Here is a 22,193-nt window from a genome sequence, read left to right on the forward strand (position 1 = left end):
GCAATTATCAGAATCATTTAGGAAATCTATTAGTTTCTTAAAGCAGCTACAACAAATTACCACCAACTTTGTGGTTTAAAACAACAGAAATTTATTTTCTTACAGTTCTGGATGCCAGGAGTCCAAACAGAGTCTTACAAAGCTAAAATCAGGTGTTAGAAGAGCTGATTGTTTCTTCAAGAGACAGGGGAGTATCTGCTCCTTGCCCCTCCCAGCTTCTGGTGACTTTCAGCATTCCCTGCCTAGAAGCTGCATCACTTGAATCTCTGCCTCCATGGTCACACTGCCTGTTCCCCTTCTGTGGTCTTATCTCCTCTGCCTCCCTCTTATAACGGCACTTGTGATGGCATTTAGAGCCATCTAGGTCATCCTAGATAATCTCCCTATTTCAAGATCCTTAATTTAATCATAACTGCAAAGTCCCTTTTGCCATGTAAGATAACATTCACGGTTTCCAGGAATTAAGACCTGGATATATTTAGGGATCATTATTGAGCCTAATGGAGGGGCTTTCCTAAACCATACTGATCCCTGGAGATGTCTCACCCAACCACCCTTTCCCCTCAGAGAGAGGCACTACCAATGGAAATCTGACAGCTACTACTCTGAGAGCCTTCCAGTTATTAGGAACAGAAAAACACCTGAGAACCACTGCTTAAGCTATAAGTAACACTGTCATCTCTGAGTCGTTAATTAAATATCTGTGAACTTTTAATCGCTGAACAATGAATGGTTAAATTATTTCATAAGATATTTTTTAAAAATATGAAATGATTGAATGAAGAATGTGTGACAGATATTGGTGCCTCCGTTCAGGGTTTTTTTTTCCAGTATTTCTATCTTGATAAGAGCTCCTGAGCATATGATTCCCAAAGAGGTGATTGCTGACATAATCTAAATGTACCTGAAAACAGACATTATAAGCTGTTTAATCATGTTTTAGTTGAAAGGTTAAATATTTGGCCCTAGTACTTAAAAGACAATCAAACCAAAGAAATTTGTAAAACACCAAGCTGAAATAAATACATTTCATTTCCCATGAAAAAGTAATATGACTGATAATGATAAAGTGCAAAATGATCCCTAATAATTTAATGCTGCTTAAAGATTGTTAAGCTACAGAAATATAGATCAATGGAACAGGATAGAAAGCCCAGAGATAAACCCAAGCACCTATGGTCAACTAATCTATGACAAAGGAGGAAAGAATATACAATGAAGAAAAGACAGTCTCTTCAATAAGTGGTGCTGGGAAAACTGGACAGCTACATGTAAAAGAATATAATTAGAACACTCCCTAACACCATACACAAAAATAAACTCAAAATGGATTAAAGACCTAAATGTAAGGCCAGACACTATAAAACTCTTAGAGGAAAACATAGGAAGAACACTCTTGGGCAAAAATCACAGCAAGATCTTTTTTGACCCACCTCCTAGAGTAATGGAAATAAAAACAAAAATAAACAAATGGGACCTAATGAAAAAAGCTTCTGCACAGCAAAGGAAACTGTACACAAGATGAAAGACAACCCTCAACACTTTCTCCTCAAAATGGGAGAAAATAATGGCAAATGACTCAATTTACAAAGGATTAATCTCCGAAATATAGAAACAGCTCATACAGCTCAATATTAAAAAAAGCAAACAACCCAATCCAAAAATGGGTGGAAGACCTAAATAGACATTTCTCCAAAGAAGACATACAGATGGCCAAGTGGCACATGAAAAGCTGCTTGACATCACTATTGTTAGAGAAATGCAAATCAAAACTACAATGAGGTATCACCTCACATTGGTCAGTATGGCCATCATAAAAAAATCTACCAAAAAAAAGAAAAAAAAAAAAGAAATGAAAGAGGAGACATCAATACAGATTCCACAGATATTAACATTATAATAAAAGAATATTATAAACAATTTTATGCCTACAAATTTGATAACAGATTAAATGGATCAATTCTTTGACAGATGCAATGTGCCAAAACTCACACAGGAAGAAGTAGGTGATCTGAATAGGCTGATATGAAAAAAAAAAAATCTACAACAACAAATGCTGGAGCGGGTGTGGAGAAAAGGGAACCCTCTTGCACTGCTGGTGGGAATGTAAATTGATACAGTCGCTATGGAGAACAGTATGGAGGTTCCTTAGAAAACTAAAAATAGAATTACCATATGACCCAGCAATCCCACTATTGGGCATATATCCAGAGAAAACCATAATTCAAAAAGACACATGCACCCCAATGTTCTTTGCAGCACTATTTACAATAGTCAGGTCACGGAAGCAATCTGGATGTCCATAGACAGACGAATGGATGAAGAAGATGTGGTACATATATACAATGGAATATTACTCAAGCATAAAAAGGAACAAAACTGGGTTGTTTGTAAAGACGTGGATGGACTTAGAGACTGTCATACAGAGTGAAGTAAGTCAGAAAAAGAAAAACAAATATCATATATTAATGTGTTTATGTGAAATCTAGAAAAATGGTACAGATGAACCTGTTTGCAAGGCATAAATAGAGACACAGACATAGAGAACAAACATATGGACACCAAAGTGGGAAAGGTGGGGTGGGATGAATTGGGAGATTGGGATTAACAGATATACACTAACTAATATGTATAAAATAGATAACTAATGAGAACCTGCTGTATAGCACAGGGACCTCCACTTTGCTGTACAGTAGAAACTAACACAACATTGTAAAACAACTATACCCCAACTAAAAACAAAATTTTTTAACTAACCACATGCTAATACCGACACTGCAGAAATATATTCTCTAACATAATCAGATAAATAACCTGCAACTGTACCATAACACCTTCTGGTACACTCAAGAGATTTGTTTTCACAAGGTTATAGTCTCCTTTTCCCCTTCTTTTCACATCACCTCCTCATTTTTCTCTAGTTCACTTAGCTTCCTTTTTATACTCCAACATTCTACATTTTGTTAGAGATACTTGCTCAGGCCATATTTCTTTTTTCATACAAATTTTAAAGGCTACACTCCATTTAAAGTTATTACAAAATAATGGTTATAATCCTTGTGTTGTATAATACATCCTTGTATCCTATCTTACACCCAGTAGTTTGTACCTGCCTCTCCCCAGCCCCTATATTGCTCCTCTCCCCTCCCCACTGCCATATCTAAGGTGCACTACCTGTAACGGGCTTTGCATTTCAATTGCTGATGGAACTCAGATGGATAAGACTTTATCCCCACCAGGACCAGACCTCAGCAACACATACAGGAAGCAAAGCTTCTTTCAGAGGATTACAGTGATCAAATCTTTCCAGTGGCTTCTCCTCATCCCTAGGGTGAGTTCAAATTCCCTCAAAGACATAGGAGGCCCTCCTTAATGGCATTCACGCCTGGATCCTAAACCATCTTTCACCACTCCCTTTCCCTGGCTCACTTGGCCTCAGCCTAGGACTTCCCAAAGCATGCCGAAATAACTTGTAATTCCACACACACTTCATGGGAAAAGTCCCTCATCAACTGCCAACATCTTATTCATCATTTAAAACTCAGTTTGGAGTCAGTAGCTCCATCCGGTTTCCGTGAAACAATCCCTCAACTCTGGCAAATCCCTCCTCTTTTGTGTTCTTTACACATGTTGCTATTGGGGTGCCCATAACCCTCCATTCACACTTTGCCCACTCTTCTGTGTTTCATATTAAAATGTGAGTTTCCATATCATATGATAGTCATTTCTGGACCCCAGTTCCAAGCCAGTACTGGCACATACTAGATTGCAAAGGGCTGAATGCAGAATTTACCTCTACCTTCTCCTTGCTTTTTTTTTTTTTTGAATTTTATTTTAATTATTTTTTATACCACAGGTTCTTATTAGTTATGTATCTTATAAATATTAGTGTATATATGTCAGTCTCAATCTCCCAATTCATCACACCACCACCACCGCACCTCTCCCCACCTTTCCACCCTTGGTGTCCATACGTTTGTTCTCTACATCTGTGTCTCTATTTCCGCTTGCAAACTGGTTCATCTGTACTATTGTTCTAGATTCCACACATATGCATTAATATACAATATCTGTTTTCCTCTTTCTGACTTACTTCACTCTGTATGACAGTCTCTACAAATGACCCAATTTTGTTCCTTTTTATGGCGGAGTAATATTCCATTGTATATATGTACCACATCTTCTTCCTATCCATTTATCTGTTGATGGGCATTTAGGCTGCTTCCATGACCTGGCTATTGTAAATAGTGCTGCAATGAACATTGGGGTGCATGTGTCTTTTTGAATTATGGTTTTCTCTGGGTATATGCCCAGTAATGGGACTGCTGGATCATATGGTAATTCTATTTTTTGTTTTTTAAGGAACATCCATACTGTTCTCCATAGTGGCTGTATCAATTTACATTCCCACCAACAGTGCAAGAGGGTTGCCTTTTCTCCACACCCTCTCCAGCATTTGTTGTTTGTAGACTTTCTGATGATGACAATTCTAACTGGTGCGAGGTGATACCTCATTGTAGTTTTGATTTTCACTTCTCTAATAATTAGTGATGTTCAGCAGCTTTTCATGTGCCTCTTGGTCATCTGTATGTATTCTTTGGAGAAATGTCTATTTAGGTCTTCTACCCATTTTTTTATTGGTTTGTTTGGTTTTTTTAATATTGAGCTGTATGAGCTGTTTGTATATTTTAGAGATTAATCCTTTGTAAATTGAGTCATTTGCAAATATTTCCTCCCCTTCTGAGGGTTCGTCCTGGTTATAGTTTACTTTGCTGTGCTGAAGATTTTAAGTTTCATTAGGCCCCATTTGTTTATTTTTGATTTTATTTCCATTTCTCTAGGAGGTGGGTCAAAAAAGATCTTGCTGTGATTTATGTTAAAGAGTGTTCTTCCTGTGTTTTCCTCTAAGAGTTTTATAGTATCTGGTCTTACATTTAGGTCTTTAATCCATTTTGAGTTTATTTTTGTGTACAGTGATAAGGAGTGTTTTAATTTCATTCTTTTACATGAGGCTTTCCAGTTTTCCCAGCACAACTTATTGAAGAGACTGTCTTTTCTCCAATGTATATCCTTACCTCCCTTGTCATAGATTAGCTGACCATAGATGCATGGGTTTATCTCTGGGCTTTCTATCCTGTTCCATTGATCTATATTTCTGTTTTTGTGCCAGTACCATACTGTCTTGATTACTGTATCTTTGTAATATATTCTGAAGTCAGGGCGTCAGATTCCACCAGCTCCATTTTTTTCCCGCAAGACTGCTTGGCTATTCGGGGTCTTTTGTGTCTCCATAAAAATTTTAAGATTTTTTGTTCTAGTTCTGCAAAAAAATGCTATTGGTAATTTGATAGGGATTGCATTGAATCTGTAGATTGCTTTGGGTAGTATAGCCATTTTCACAATATTGATTCTTCCAATCCAAGAACATGGTATATCTCTCCATCTGTTTGTATCATCTTTAATTTCTTTCATCAGTGTCTTACAGTTTTCTGCATACAGGTCTTTTGTCTCCCTAGGTAGGTTTATTCCTAGGTATTTTATTCTTTTTGTTGCAACGGTGACTGGGATTGTTTCCTTAATTTCTCTTTCTGATCTTTCATTGTTAATGTATAGGAATGCAAGAGATTTCTGTGCATTAATTTTGTCTCCTGCAACTTTACCAAATTCACTGATTAGCTCTAGTAGCTTTCTGGTGGCATTTTTAGGATTATCTATGTATAGTATTATGTCATCTGCAAACAGTGACAGTTTTACTTCTTTTCCAATTTGTATTCCTTTTATTTCTTTTTCTTCTCTGATTGCCATCACCAGGACTTCCAAAACTATGTTGAATAATAGTGGTGAGAGTGGACACCCTCATCTTCATCCTGATCTTAGAGGAAACACTTTCAGTAATCTTAGAGGAAATGCTCTCAAACCATTGAGAATGAAGTTTGCTCTGGGTTTGTCATATATGACCTTTATTATGTTGAGCTAGGTTCCCTCTATGCCCACTTTCTGGAGAGTTTTTATCATAAATCGGTTCTGAATTTTGTCAAAAGCTTTTTCTGCATCTACTGAGATGATCATATGTTTTTCATTCTTCAATTTGTTAATATGGTATATCACATTGATTGATTTGTGTATATTGAAGAATCCTTGCATCCCTAGGATAAATCCCACTTGATCATGGTGTATGACCCTTTTAATGTGCTGTTGGATTCTGTTTGCTAGTAGTTTGTTGAGGATTTTTGCATCTATATTCATCAGTGATATTGTTCTGTAATTTTCTTTTTTTGTAGTGTCTTTGTCTGGTTTTGGTACCAGGGTGATGGTGGCCTTGTAGAATGAGTTTGGGAGTGTTCCTTCCTCTGCAATTTTTTGGAAGAGTTTGAGAAGGATGGGTATTATCTCTTCTGTAAATGTTTGATAGAATTCACCTGTGAAGCCATCTGGTCCTGGACTTCTGTTTGTTGGAAAATTTTTAATCACAGTTTCAATTTCATAACTTTTGATTGGTCTGTTCATATTTTCTATTTCTTCCTGGTTCAGTTTTGGAAGGTTACACCTTTCTAAGAATTTGTCCATTTCTTCCAGGTTGTCCATTTTATTGGCATAGAGTTGCTTGTCGTAGTCTCTTAGGATGCTTTGTATGTCTGCGGTGTCTGTTGTAACTTCTCCTTTTTCCTTTCTAATTTTATTGATTCGCGTCCTCTCCCTCTTTTTCTTGATGAGTCTGGCTAAAGGTTTATCAATTTTATTTAACTTCTCAAAGAACCAGCTTTTAGTTTTATTGATCTTTTCTATTGTTTTCTTTGTTTCTATTTCATTTATTTCTGCTCTGATCTTTATGATTTCTTTCCTTCTACTAACTTTGGGTTTCGTTTGTTCTTCTTTCTCTAGTTCCTTTTGGTGGAAGGTTATATTTTTTTTGAGATGTTTCTTGTTTCTTGAGGTAGGATTGTATTGCTATAAACTTCCCTCATAGAACTGCTTTTGCTGCATCCCATAGGTTTTGGATCATTGTGTTTTTGTTGTCATTTGTTTCTAGGTATTTTTTGATTTCCTCTTTGATTTCTTCGGTGATCTCTTGGTTACTTAGTAATGTATTGTTTAGCCTCCATGTGTTTGTGTTTCCTGTAATTGATTTCTCATCTCATAGCATTGTGGTCAAAAAAGATGCTTGATATGATTTTAATTTTCTTAAATTTACTGAGGCTTGATTTGTGACTCAAGATTTGATCTATCCTGGAGAATGTTCCATGAGCACTTGAGAAGAAAGTGTAATTTGCTGTTTTCAGATGGAATGTCCTATAAATATCAATTAAATCTATCTGTTCTATTGTGTCATTTAAAGCTTGTGTTTCCGTATTAATTTTCAATCTGTATGATCTGTCCATCAGTGTAAGTGAGGTGATAAAGTCCCCCACTATTACTGTGTTACTGTCGATTTCCTCTTTTATATGTGTTAGCATTTGCCTTATGTATTGAGGTGCTCCTATGTTGGGTGCATATAGATTTATAATTGTTATATCTTCTTCTTGGATTGATCCATTGATCATTATGTATTAACCTTCCTTGTCTCTTACTTTTTTTTAGTCTATTTTTTCTGATATGAGTATTGCTACTCCAGCTTTCTTTGGATTTCTATTCACATGGAATATCTTTTTCCATCTCCTCACTTTCAGGCTGTATGTGCCCCTAGGTCTGAAGTTGCTCTCTAGTAGACAGCATATATATGGGTCTTGTTCTTGTTTCCATTCAGTGAGCCTGTGTCCTTTGGTTGGAACATTTAATCCATTCACATTTAAGGAAATTATTGATATGTATGTTCCTTTCAACATTTTCTTAATTGTTTTGGGTTTGTTTTTGTAGGTCCTTTTCTTCTCTTGTGTTTCCCACTTAGAGATGTTCCTTTAGCATTTGTTGTAGAGCTGGTTTGGTGGTGCTGAATTCTCTTAGCTTTTGCTTGTCTTTAAAGCTTTTGATTTCCCCTTTGAATCTGAATGAGATCCTTGCTGGGTAGAGCAATCTTGGTTGTAAGTCTTCCCTTTCATCACTTTAAATATATCATGCCACTCCCTTCTGGCTTGTAGAGTTTCTGCTGAGAAATCAGCTGTTAACCTTATGGGAGTTCCCTTGTATGTTATTTGTTGTTTTTTCCTTGTTGCTTTTAATAATTTTTCTTTGTCTTTAATTTTTGTCAACTTGATTACTATGTGTCTCAGCATGTTTCTCCTTGGGTTTATCCTGCCTGGGACTCTTTGCGCTTCCTGGACTTGGGTGGCTATTTCCTTTCCCATGTTAGGGAAGTTTTCGACTATAATCTATTCAAATATGTTCTCGGGTGCTTTCTTTCTCTCTTTTCCTTCTGGGATCCCTGTAATGTGAATGTTGGTGTGTTTAATGTTGTCCCAGAAGTATTTTAGGCTGTCTTCATTTCTTTTCATTATTTTTTCTTCATTCTGTTCCACAGCAGTGAATTCCACCCTTCTGTCTTCCAGGTCACTTACCCGTTTTTCTGCCTCAGTTATTCTGCTATTGGTTCCTTCTAGTGTATTTTTCATTTCAGTTATTGTATTATTCATCTCTGTTTGTTTGTTCTTTAATTCTTCTAGGTCTTTGTTAAACATTTCTTGCATCTTCTCGATCTTTGCCTCCATTATTTTTCCGAGGTCCTGGATCATCTTCACTATCATTATTCTGAATTCTTTTTCTGGAAGGTTGCCTATCTCCATTTCATTTAGTTGTTTTTCTGGGGTTTTATCTTGTTCCTTCATCTGGTACATAGTCCTCTGCCTTTTCATCTTGTCTATCTTTCTGTGAATGTGGTTTTCATTCCACAGGTTGCAGGATTGTAGTTCTTGCTTCTGCTGTCTGCCCTCTGGTGGATGAGGCTATCCAAGAGGCTTGTGCAAGCTTCCTGATGGGAAGGACTGGTGGTGGGTAGAGCTGGGTGTTGTTCTGGTGGGCAGAGCTCAGTAAAACTTCAATCCACTTGTCTGCTGATGGGTGGGGCTGAGTTCCCTCCCTGTTGGTTGTTTGGCCTTAGTTGAGCCAGCAGTGGAGCCTACAGGCCCTTTGGTGGGGCTAATGGTGGACTCTGGGAGGGCTCACACCAAGAATTATTTCTCAGAACTTCTGTTGCCAGTGTCCTTGTACCCGTTGTGAGACACAGCCATCCCCATCTCTGCAGGAGCCCTCCAATACTAGTAGATAGGTCTGGTTCAGTCTCCTATGGGGTCACTGCTCCTCCCCCTGGGTCCTGACGCACACACTACTTTGTGTGTGCCCTCTAAGAGTACAGTCTCTGTTTCCCCCAGTCCTGTCGAAGTCCTGCAATCAAATCTTGCTAGTCTTCAAAGTCTGATTCCCTAGGAACTCCTCCTCCCATTGCCTGACACCCAGGTTGGGAAGCCTGACATGGGGCTCAGAACCTTCACTCCAGTGGGTGGACTTCTGTGGTATAAGTGTTCTCCAGTTTGTCAGTCACCCACCCAGCGGTTATAGGATTTGATTTTATTGTGATTGTGCCTCTCCTACTGTCTCATTGTGGCTTCTCCTTTGTCTTTGGATGTGGGGTATCTTTTTTGGTGAGTTCCAGTATCTTCCTGTTAATGACTGTTCAGCAGTTAGCTGTGATCCCAGTGGTCTTGCAAGAGGGAGTGAGCGCATGTCCTTCTACTCCACTATCTTGAACCAATCTCTCTCTCTCCCTGCTTTTAAACCTAGTTTAAACCTAGTTTAAGTTTTATGCTCTGATTCATTTATTCCTAGGTCTAAATGCAAGCTCATATTCAGGGCTAGCTGCTCTACAGTCTGTATTTCTAAATGTAAAATAAAGATGTTTCTCTCTATTAAGTAAGTTGCAGAAATTAGTAAGCATTCATGATGCTTCTGAGAATAGGAAGCCCTCCTGACATTGTAAAAACATGCCTTAATGGTGTCCCTCTGTGCCTTGCATAAAGAAATATACTGCATGATTCCCAGTCTGCAGAGACCCAGGGATGGAATGGATCTATTCTCACCACCTGATGATTGAATCTTCTCTATCATACCCCATTTGATGGTGGAGACTTCATTTGAGTACATCTAGCAACCTCCCAAAGAAGCCCATTTCAGTCTTCACAAGCGTCCTTTTAAAATACCACTTTGGGGCTTCCCTGATGGCACAGTGGTTGAGAGTCCACCTGCCGATGCAGAGGACACGGGTTCGTGCCCTGGTCCGGGAAGATCCCACATGCCGCGGAGTGGCTGGGCCCGTGAGCCATGGCCGCTGAGCCTGCGCGTCCGGAGCCTGTGCTCCGCAACGGGAGAGGCCACAGCAGTGAGAGGCCCGCATACCGCAAAAAAAATAATAATAATAATATAAAATAAGATACCACTTTGACACTTTTGAGCCCTCTGGTCAGTATTATATGAAATTGCAAAGTAATGAAATAAGGAAATCCACCATTGTGAAGTTTAAATTAGAAAAACAAGGAGCACACATCACATTAAGGCACCTTTTTGCTTTTTAATTTGAGACTCAAGAGTGCTAGCTAGCCTAAAATCACCATATCTAAGACAATCAAGATTACTACAGGAAACCGTTTGAGCATAAATTGCTATAGCAGGAAACTGATTAGTTCAGCAAAGAGACAGGATGTTTCTTGTCTCTACTGTTGTCTAAGTTAATTCTGTGCCTCCTCCATGGGCCAACTGCTCTGAGATAAAGGATTGTAAAGTTGTCTCATGAAAGCAGACTGAAGTACAATGAATAATAAACGCAGGAGTAATACAAAGCACTGCCTGAAGTTGCAAGGAAGCGGAAATCAGTCAGCAGCAGGGAGGGAGAAAAAGGCAGTCTAGTAATATTATGTAAAACACTACTCTGACCTACAGAATATAAAGTGCTGATAAGGAAAGGAATATTATCAAAATAGGTAGTAGCATGCTTTGAAGGAGCGCTTCTTCAGAATAACCTTTTCTACGAAGCCTGAACAGTCCAAGTTGTATTGCTTGAAACGTGCTGATGTTTTTTACTCAACGTTCCGCCCTGTGGCAGGAAAAATAATGGCTCTATAAAGATGTCCCCATCCTAATTCCCTGGAATTGTGAATAAATTGCCTTCCAGGGCCAAAGAGACTTTGCAGATGTGATTAAGGTTAAGGACCTTGAGATAGGAGATCATCCTGGATTATCCAGGTGGGTCAAACCTAATCACATGGTTCCTTAACACTGGAGGTCCTTTCCCAGCTGGGCTCAGAGTCAGAGGAACATGTGACTACAGAATAATGGTGACAAAGATGCAACGTGGCTGGCTCTAAAGGTGGAGGAAGGGGCTCACAAGGCAAGGAATGGAGGTGACTTCTAGAGGCTGCAAAACGCAAGGGAACAGATTCTGTTCTAGAGCATTAAGAGAGGAATGTATCACTGCGGATACCTTTTAACCCAGTTTAGCTCAGTGAGACCCATGTTGGATCTGTGATTACATAACTTAGATAATAAATTTGATACCAAATGTGTGGCAATTTGTTACAGTAGCGCTAGAAAGCTTATTACCCATATTCTTTCAGCAGTTTGACTCAAACATGAAAGATGACACAACCTGAAATCAGCTGTTGTAACTTCAAAAGTGACTGTTTAACAGATACCCTAACATTTGCACATGACTTATTTCTAAAATGTTTTTCTAAGAGGTAAACAGAGAAGGTCCTGAAATAGTAGATCTTTCAAAGAAGTAATGAAACATTCAATAAGCACTGAAAAAAAACCAAACAAACTGACAGATTATCAACCTCTCTCAATGAATCCAGCAGAACATATCATTCAATTTTCTTGAAATTCTTTTGTACTTGCATGGAAAACCCTTTATTCCTACAACCTGTCCTATCTTCTTTTCCCCTTCTTCCCCCAAATCTGATTTTGAAGCCTTTTTTTGATGAAGTTTTATAATAAACATTTATTGGCATGCATGAATACAATTTATTATAATGACAAAAACTATTAAAATTCAATTTGCTAATTGAAACTTTGCTGTTGTTGAATATTGATTCATATTTCAGCCTTACTTTACACCTTGATGTTTAAAAAAAAAAAGAGTAGGATTTCAAATGCTCACTCACCACTTTGCAGCAAAGGGGCCAAAACCACCACATCAAACCGATGCCCAAGAGTAGCAGTAACACCAAAATAGCAATGATGGCTGCAATCCCACTAGACTAGAGGAAGCACAAAACAAAAACAAGGATGTCAGCAAAGTTTAGGGTCAAATCCCAAACACATATTTTTTAAGGAAACATCAGGAAAAGTTACAGAAAACATCATAATCTTAAACCAGATTTCTCTCATATTCCTTTAAATTCTATAAATTACCTTATACCCTATTTATATTATATTTTACTTTATTACATTTATATAATATATTAAGTATATTATAATCTATTTGTATTAAATTTCCTTATATTATATTTCATGTATATTAAGATAGGCAGTAATTAGTATAAACATCTTCCAAACTGTTTGAAATTATGCCTTAAAAAAAAAAAAGGAAAAATCACAATTTGGGTTTGTGCGAATGGTCTGTATGGTCCCTACCTTTTGTCTCTGGGAAAGGATTATTCTGGTTACAAGCATGATTACCTCTAGGCAGAATTTATGCAGAATTTTCCCAGACTTTTTGATAATGGAAAATTATTTACTTTATATATTTAAATGGTAGGACAAGATGATTATCAAAAATCACCAATCAGGTGGCAAACCAACAACAATCGTTCTTGTATGCATCAGAAAAGAATGCAACCTCATGCGTTCATATATCAGAAGACGCCTCAGGGCAGCTCAAGCACTACCCACACAAGAACCACACTGGTGCTTTTTCACTTTCTAATGACGATCTCCTCCAGGTCTAACACCCCTGCTCTGGGCTCTGCCTCTGACCCCCTTCTTCTACCAAATACCTCCACATCCTATAAGGCTTAGCTTAAGCCACTTCCTCAGGAAGACTTCCTTGTACCTTCTGGCTAGAAAATGCCCCTCCTTACTGTACAAGGCATAGTTCTCTGTACTTTAATCTTAGCATTTATCACAATATATTTACTGATTTATTTGCTTATTTATTTATGATGAACTACAATTTTTTATTTAATTTGTCTTTTCTATATTCACTGTGAGCTCTAGGAAGGCAGCACCTATGCCCAACCTACTTAATAATGTGTACTCCATGTCTGGCACTTAAAACTATTTACTAAGAGAATGAACTCCAAATAAATAAGACTGAAAAAGCCACAAAAACAAAGAAGAGTGTTTGCTGAATTTTTAGTGCAGAGATAAAGTTTCCAAGAGAACGAGCTGTCTCTTCCAAACCACTGCTCTCCAGGATCCCCAGTAATCATGTTTGGTTTGTGGGGGGATTTTTTTGCGGGGGGAGGGGAAGATTTCAAGGAAGAAAAAAAAAAAAACTGTAAATAAATCAATACACTGTCTGGTTGGAAATTTGGGCCTTTATAAGGCAGCTTTTCAGGGATACATTTCCTATCATTCCAAACAAATAGGTAGTACAAGCCCAGAAGTCAAGGCAACAGCCACATTTAGCCCAAGAGCTGACAGAGAGAAAGGCTGAGTGGGAAGAACCTATCAGTTTCCATCTTAGAATAGCATTGTCTTAAAAATATTAGTCTGGAGGTCTAATTTTAAGCAAGTTGTTTAATTTCTCAGGGACTCCATTTTCTAATCTACAAAATAAGAAAGTCAGTTGTTCCCAAAGCATAAACTCTTTGTGGCAAAGCTATAACGAGGCTATCTCTCTTATAAAAGCACTGCACACATTAGCATATTTTTAAAGCCCTGAATGGCTCTGTAGTAAAAAAGAACAGTCCAACTTATATCAACACAGGTCAATTTTTTTTTCTCATAACATTATCAATATCCTATAGAACTCGGATTTCCTAGAATCCATTTTGGGAAATGTTAGGATTGATCAAAGCTAAGAGACTTTCAGATGTTGAAGCAACAATGGTGGTAGCATTTAATTAGAACATTTTATAATGGAATTTGAATTGTAATACATAATAATCTATGCATAAAGAGATAATGATTTTTATGTAAACAGTTATTTGTAAATAACTGAAAAGAGAAGAGAAGGTACTTTTCAAAAGTATTACTTTAGGGAGTGCTAGCAAAATATACTTGGTAGAGCTAATCACAAAAATCTTGAAATGTGTGTCACAGTTTCCCTATATCATTTGTTAGTATCACAATGGAAAAAAAAGAAAAAGCGATTACCATATATTGACTTGGAAACTATCTCCAAACAGATCAATTTTCAAAGATGTTGATTACTAACAGCACTTCCGTTTTAGTAAATCCATTAAAAAAATAACTTTAAAAATAATTCTCAAAGCAGCATAGACCATAAAACATGTATTAATTTCAGAAATTATTTTTAGAAAAAGATTAAGAATCAAGTATACATGAACAATTAAAGCTATCCTTTGATTTCTAATTTTGCATCTGGATGCAAGAGGGAATAACCATACAAGCTATTTATGTAACTAATGTTAGGTTGCAAATGAACCAAAACAGACACCACCAAAATATCACCTAGAATCCTTGAGTATGTCATTTAATTTATTTTTCAGAAGACAACAAAAATAACTACAGAAACTTCACACACAGACACATACACATACAATCTTCATGAAGCTCTAATATTTACTATTAGACCATTCTTAAGGCACGTCAAGATGTTACCACATATTTACCATAAAAAATTAATTTAAGGGCTTCCCTGGTGGCTCAGTGGTTGAGAGTCCGCCTGCCAATGCAGGGGACACAGGTTCGTGTCCCGGTCCGGGAAGATCCCACATGCCGTGGAGCGGCTGGGCCCGTGAGCCATGGCTGCTGAGCCTGCGTGTCCGGAGCCTGTGCTCCGCAACGGGACAGGCCACAACAGTGAGAGGCCCACGTACCGCCAAAAAAAAAAAAAAAATTAATTTAAAATTTAAGAAATGAGAAGACATGCAGTCATCTTGCAACTTCTTGATGTACGATTTGGTAGAATGAAAGTGTAAGCTCAACATGTGATCACTGATGTAACCTAAACATCTAAATCAGTGTCTTGCACACAGAAAGTTCTGTGTGTGTGTGTGTGTGTGTGCGCACGCATGTGTGTGTGTGTGTGCATGTGTGTGTGTGTGTGTGTCAGAGAGAGAGAGAGAGAGAGAGAGGAGATAAATACTTTATAGGAAATTTCCTGGCAAATATCTAAGTTCTCTGGCCTCAAAACCAAAGAAAGTAATTCAGAGCGCACATCAGGATACTTATGAAAACACTCTAAGTGCAACTTTCTACACAGAATTCTAAACGTTCACGAACAAATCATACAATTCTCCATAGGCTTGATTATACTAAGCTCTGAAATCTAGACAAGAATATAATGGGAAAAGAATGTCAAAGAAATACATAGAAAACTATGATATCCTATGGGAGAAGTGTTGTCAAATGTATAAATTCATGATTCCACCTTCAAATATGAAGTCTTACATAAGCTAACCCCGACCTGTGACCATTCATGTACGGAATGAATGCAGCCTTCCCCACCAGACCTTTCCCACATGAGGATCGAGCCATGACATCCATGGAAATGCTCACCATGTGGCTGTGCACACCACTTCCAAAAGGGTTGTATGAACATTTGTTTTTCCCTTTTCTTAGAATTCAAATCCTATGTTCAGAAATAAGGACGTGAAACTGGAGGGTGTGAATATGCTAAAAGTTTAGTGGTTAGTTTTTTCTTTTTACAAATGTGTCATGAGCAGGAAATTCGGAAAATCATACTGACAGAATATAAAGTAGATGGGCTGGCCATGATAGGCAGTCAAAATTCTTGGATTTTCTTTCAAAAATGCCCCAGTTAGGAACACTGACAAAACATTATGCACGTCCAGATGCAAACATACATTTAGTATAATAATATTATTATCTCAACTGATTCTGAAAATTAGTCTACAAGAAAACTGACTATGAAAATACACACTTTCTGAAGACCTACAGACTTAATCTTTATCACATTTAAGAGAAGCATGATGGAAAACAGGTCACAGTAAGCAAAGAATTTAATGCAACCCGAACTTGCCATAAACACAGCCCTGGATGCCCCGGTCCCAGACATTAGCACAGTTCACTGCATACAAATCTAGGCTTTCCCAGTTCCTTTGTTTTGATTTGCCAGAGCCGTTATCAGAGCATGAAAGACTTCAGCCATGAAAGGGAAATAATTTCATTGCTCACATAACTTTATAAACAAATTAAGAAAAGGTCAAACACACAGATTTCAGTCCTATGAGCAGATACTATGCTGCAGAGTCAGATGAAACTAGATCTGGTTACGCAGAGTTATGTATCATAGGTGGAAACTAAAAGCCTCTCACCTCTGTTTAGGTGTGCTGCTCTTTAAACACTAGGCAGTTAAAAAGCTGCCAAAGCTATAATGTTGCACAAGTCTTCGTGAAGCCCACAGGTTAGTTGGTGGGACAACCCTTGAACACACAATCATACATGTGAGAAGTATGGAAGGAGAGTACAACAGAAACAGGGCAAAGCAGGAACTAGCCTGGTCTGGGGTTCTGAAAGGACCTCCTGAGAAAGTATAAGAAAGCCCAGGAAGGGAGAGGAGGTCGAATGAGTGGCTCATTGCAAGAACAAGAAAAGACAACTTTGTCTGAAAAATAGAATTTGAGAGGGCTTGGTAGCACCTGATGCAGCTGAAGAAAACAATGAAACACAAATTTCTGGAAAGCAGTAATCCTCTTTATAACAGAGAGAATTGGCCAATTGTTGGGTTAATATCCATTTGTTAGATGACCTTCCAATCAGCCATTTGTTGGATCAATTCTTCCTAGCTATAGTTCTGAACAAGTAGCATTTTCAGATGTCTACAAAGACAGTTAGCTGAGGAGTCCAGTTGGAGATTTAGTACCCAGATGTTGGCCAAGGCTTTGAAGCCAAAACTCTTTTAAGGGTTAAGTTGGGGACATACCAGAACCTTGAGCTTGATTTTAGGGTAAAAGGAATATATTTTCTAGTCATCCTGGACACATTCAGTCTTTGAACTTCATCTGCATCTAATTTCCTTTTCTTCATTAAAAGGAAGTTATAATGTACAACGAAAAACTTCACTCCGCCAAATAGAACTGAAATTCTAGCTAACAGAATAACAGATGTATGGAAACAAATCAGAGTCACTACTGTACTTGCAAAACAACTATGGGAAAAGAGGAATCACTCAAAAATTTCAAACGTGTGTGAATAGCCTGTTGCAATCTATCTAGAAAATAATTAATCACAGCAACCACATTAGAATAAAACAGACACAGAAATGGGGAACTAAACCTCCACAATTTTGCTTCCATGAATTTAGAGCTAGGGGAAGAAAAAATAGTCATAAAATAGATGATGATTTCATTTACTAGATTCTTTTGAAATATTCCATAACAGGAACTAGCAAACTATGGCCGAAAGGCCAGATCAGATCATCTGTTTCATAAGATGCCTGGCAAGCTAAAACAAATTTTTTACATTGTTACATAGCTGAAAAAAATTTAAAGAAAAATATATTATCAACACATGAAATTCAAATTCTAGTGTATATGGTATGTTGAACACAGCCATGCCCGTTTGTTTATATGTCTATGGCCGCCTTTGGGTTACAATGGCAGAGTTGAGTAGTGTAACTGTATAACCCCTAAAGCCTAAAATAATTACTATCTGACCCTTTACAGAAAAAAATTGCCAACCTCTGTCTTATATAAATCAAATTAGGACCTGGTAACGAATGGAAGATTGTGCAAGTATTCAGGCCAGGGGAAGACAAACTTGGGTTCAATTCCCAATTCCAGCATTTACTCGACTATGAAACTGAGCAAGCAATTTAACCCCAGGGCCTCCAGGCTCCAAGTCTCCCCTTTCTCGGGGGCAGCAAAAGCTGAAATCAGCCAATATTCTGCTCATCAAGCTGTGTAGCATGCTGAGGGTTGGATCCACCTACTAGCAGAAGCATCTTCTAATGTGTTTGCATCAATGTGCACTAAAGATTGGAGGTGGCTCTCTGTTCCTCAGTTTTCTCATCTGTAAAATTCAGGTAATAGTAATAGCCTCCTCTTGAGTGGTGAGAATTAAATGAAATCATGAAGTGCTGAGCACATGTGTAGGGCTTAGCACAGTGTCTGGCACTTAATTAGTGCTTATAAAATTTGTTCTTAGTATTATTATTCTAAAAGAATCAGAAGAGCAGTGGCTCCAAGGGGGGAAAAAAGACATCTTTCACTGAATGTTTTAAAGCGGAGACACATTTAGATCTTCTGAGACAGACGAAAAGAATGGACGGCCTAAGTCTAAACCCTCCTCAGATTCTAGTTAGTCTTAAATCTTTTAAGTCCAAACCTTAGTTTCCCTACTTTTAAACTGAATATGCCGGTACTGTCATTCATTCCTTTAACAAATAATTTTGGAGCACCTGCCTCGTGTAAGGACCAGGCACTGAGAGGGAGGCGATGAGCAAGGCACAGACTGCAGAGAGAGGCCGAGAAGTAAACAGGAAATGACAACCCAGTGACATAAGTGCCTTAGTAAGAACGAGCCCGGATGCTCTTGGAGAACAGAGGAGGTTCCTTATTTGTGAGATTTCCACAAGGATTAATCAATTGCTAAATAATGGTGTTTCATTTTGTTTGGCTTTTCGAATGCCTGTGAAGAGCCAAAAGTATCATCCAAGAATGAGTAAGATTACTAACTTCATCTCTCCTAATTATCACATCCAAATATGCCTGAAAGGCTAGGTATCACATAAATACAAGGGCGGTATTTATCATAATATTATCCACGGTCTTCTTCTATTCTGAATAGAGGTGTAATGCACACATCTGCAGGTACTTTCTCATCAGCTCCATTCTCACTTTCTACTTCTATAAAACGGTGATATTACTACCACACACCAGACATATTTGCATTTAAATCAATATAATGGCTAAATCCAATTAGAAAAAAAGAATTATCCCGTTGTTATGTAAGTCAAATAATTATACTGTACACCTTAAACTTATACAGTGCTGTATGTCAATTATATCTCAATAAAACTGGAAGGAAAAATAAAACTCTAGCCCTTTGTCTCAGCAGAGTTGAGTTCAGTCTCTCATGAAAGTGGAAGATTTTCTTCCCTTCATTCATTTTAACACTGTGTACTGAAGTTTAGGAACCACAGACCTGTAGGATGAACTCTAAGCTCTTTTTTTTTTGGCCATGGATAATCTGATCTAAATTTTCTCTTTCTAAGCTTTCCTTCCACTATTTTTACCCCAACCAAATATATCTACTTTCAATTTTTTTAATTCAGTTTTTATTAAAGTATAATTGCTTTACAATATTCTGTTCAAGTGTACACTATAGTGATTCAGTATTTTTGCAGATTATATTCCTTTAAAGGTTTTATAAGATAATGGGTATAGCTCCCTGTGCCATACAGTAAATACTTGTTGCTTATCTATTCAGTATACAGTGGTTTATATCTGTTAATCCTGTATCCCTAATTTGTCCCTCCTCCCTTCAATTTCTGTTTGCTATTTATCTGTAAAATGGTCCCCCCTCCTCTCTCTTTGCCTAAGACCTGCTCTCATTTCAAGACCCAGTTTATCTCGGTTCCTCCATAAATACAAAACATTTCTCTAGCTTTCCTTCCCTTCTTGCTCTACCTACTAAAAGCTCCTTTTTTTTTTTCATTAAAAATCCTGTGGAATTTGGTTGACTTTTTCATTCCATACAACAGCTCCCAAATGTGCACCTCCAATCCAGACCTCTTTCTAGAACTTCAGACTTGTGTATTCAACAGCCTTTCTGACACTCCCACTGAGATGAAAAATGGACATCTTTCACTCAACATTTCCAAAACAGACCTCCTCATCTTTTTCAAAAAAGGTCTCTACCTGATGACAACTCATCTTTCTAGTTGCTCAGGTGAAAAAGCCTGGAACTGTCCTTATTGTCTTTCTCTCACACCCGTATCTAATCTGTCTAGGTATCCGGTAGACTCCACCTTTAAAATATATTCAAATCTAACCACTTCCCACCATCTCCCTTGCTATCTGCCCAGTGGAGCCACCATCCCCTCTCCTAGATTACTGAACTAGCCACAGAATTGGTCTCCAGGTCTCCACTTTGGCCCCTGCCTGCAAAGTCTATTTTTGCACAGCAGTCAGAATGATCCTTTTAAAACACAGTCACACCGTGTCACCTTCAGTGGCTCCTGTTTCACTTAGAAAAACACTCAGAATCTTACAATGACTTACAAAACTCTCCATGATCTCTCCCCTCCCTCCACGCTCTCCTACTCATCTCAGGCCTCCTCCCCCAGCTACCTCCACTCTGCACACTGGCTGCCTTGCTCCTCTTTAAACCAGCCACATACACTCCCATCTTAGGCTCTGTTCGAGCTGCTCCCTCCGCAAGAACACTCTTCCCTTGCATGGTCTTCAGGGTTCACTCCCTCACCTTCCTCAAGGCTTTGCTTAAATCTCTTCTCAAGGGAAAATATTCAGATGCCTTATTTAATATAACAACGTGCCGCCAAACTTTCTCTCCATCTCTGACACAACTGATGTTCCTTTTTCTGAAATCACCTTACTCTTAAAACCACCTCGAGTCACGTTACGCTCCCCTTAGAACTAGCAAGACCTAGAAAGACTTCCTCTTTCCAGGAAGCAAACAACCTGTACATTCCAAATGAGTCATTAAGCTTCAGCATCCCTGCACACAGAAACTGTGCATGGTTATAGGATGCAGACAAAGATTTGTTTTCTGCTTCTGTGAAAGAGAGGTGAAAAAAGACAGCTGGAGGTATAGAATAGGAAGGGGGATGGAGAAAGAACGCTATTTCAGTGAGCAAAACACTGAGATACCGTATACCACAAATGTCTGTAATCTCAACCACATCCTGAAGGACCAGGAAACCTACACATTACAACATCCATAAAACCTACAAATTGCAACATGAATTGAAGATAAAAAGGGGGAAAAAACAACTAGCTATTTTCAAAATAAGAACAGGCATTGTTAAAGAGTTATCCAGGGAATTCAATAGTGACCCAAGAGTCCATATCGATGCGTGTTTTCCCTGCAATGTTTTCTTACAACAAGAAACAAACTATCTCTCTACGGATAATATTGAGTTGCCTTGTTTTGTTTGCTGGAGGAAGGATGTCTCTCAAATTAAAATATAAAACCATAAAATCATGAGATGGAGGTGGAGCCTTCAAGATGGCGGAAGAGTAAGACGCGGAGATCACCTTCCTCCCCACAAATACATTAGAAATACATCTACATGTGGAACAACTCCTACAGAACACCTACTGAATGCTGGCAGAAGACCTCAGATTCCCCAAAAGGCATGAAAATCCCCATGTACCTGGGTAGGGCAAAAGAAAAAAGAATAAACAGAGACAAAAAAAATAGGGATGGGACCCGTAACTCTGGGAGGGAGCTGTGAAGGAGGAAACGTTTCCACACACTAGGAAACCCCTTCACTGGCAGAGACGGGGGGTGGCAAGGGGGAAGCTTCGGAGCCACGGAGGAGAGCGCAGCAAAAGGGGTGCAGAGGGCAAAGCAGAGAGATTCCTGCACAGAGGATAGGTGCTGACCAGCACTCACCAGCCCGAGAGGCTTGTCTGCTCAGCCGCCGGGATGGGTGGGGGCTGGGAGCTGAGGCTTCGGCTTCAGAGGTCAGATCGCAGGGAGAGGACTGGGGTTGGCTGCGTGAACACTGCCTGAAGGGGGCTAGTGCACCACAGCTAGACAGGACGGAGTCCAGAAAAAAATCTGGGCCTGCCTAAGAGGCAAGAGACCATTGTTTTCGGGTGCGCGAGGAGAGGGGCTTCAGAGCACCAGCTAAACGAGCTCCAGAGAAGAGCACGAGCCACAGCTATCAGCGTGGATGCCAGAGATGGGCATGAAACGCTAAGACTGCTGCTGCAGCCACCAAGAAGCCTGTGTGCAAGCACAGGTCACTATCCACACCTCCCCTCCCAGGAGCCTGTGCAGCCCGCCACTGCCAGGGTCCCGGGATCCAGGGACAACTTCCCCGGGAGAACGCACGACGAGCCTCAGGCTGGTGCAACGTCACGCCGGCTTCTGCCACCGAAAGCTCGCCCTGCAACCGAACCCCTCCCTCTCCCCAGCCTCAGTGA

The 22,193-nt window shown here is 38.9% G+C and overlaps 1 protein-coding gene across 4 annotated transcripts in view; it reads right to left on the reverse strand.

Moving 5' to 3' along the window:
* Window positions 1-22,193, reverse strand: part of ANTXR2 (ANTXR cell adhesion molecule 2) — a 172,547-nt gene that overhangs the window by 78,964 nt on the left and 71,390 nt on the right. For all 4 annotated transcript variants that reach the window (XM_073805381.1, XM_073805382.1, XM_019932789.3 and 1 more), the window contains one exon: window positions 12,087-12,182. In XM_073805381.1, the coding sequence (XP_073661482.1) occupies window positions 12,087-12,182 (96 nt within the window). The remainder of the gene's footprint in view (window positions 1-12,086; window positions 12,183-22,193) is intronic.

This window comes from Tursiops truncatus, chromosome 5 (assembly GCF_011762595.2).
Source record: "Tursiops truncatus isolate mTurTru1 chromosome 5, mTurTru1.mat.Y, whole genome shotgun sequence".
Taxonomy (NCBI): Eukaryota; Metazoa; Chordata; class Mammalia; order Artiodactyla; family Delphinidae; genus Tursiops; species Tursiops truncatus.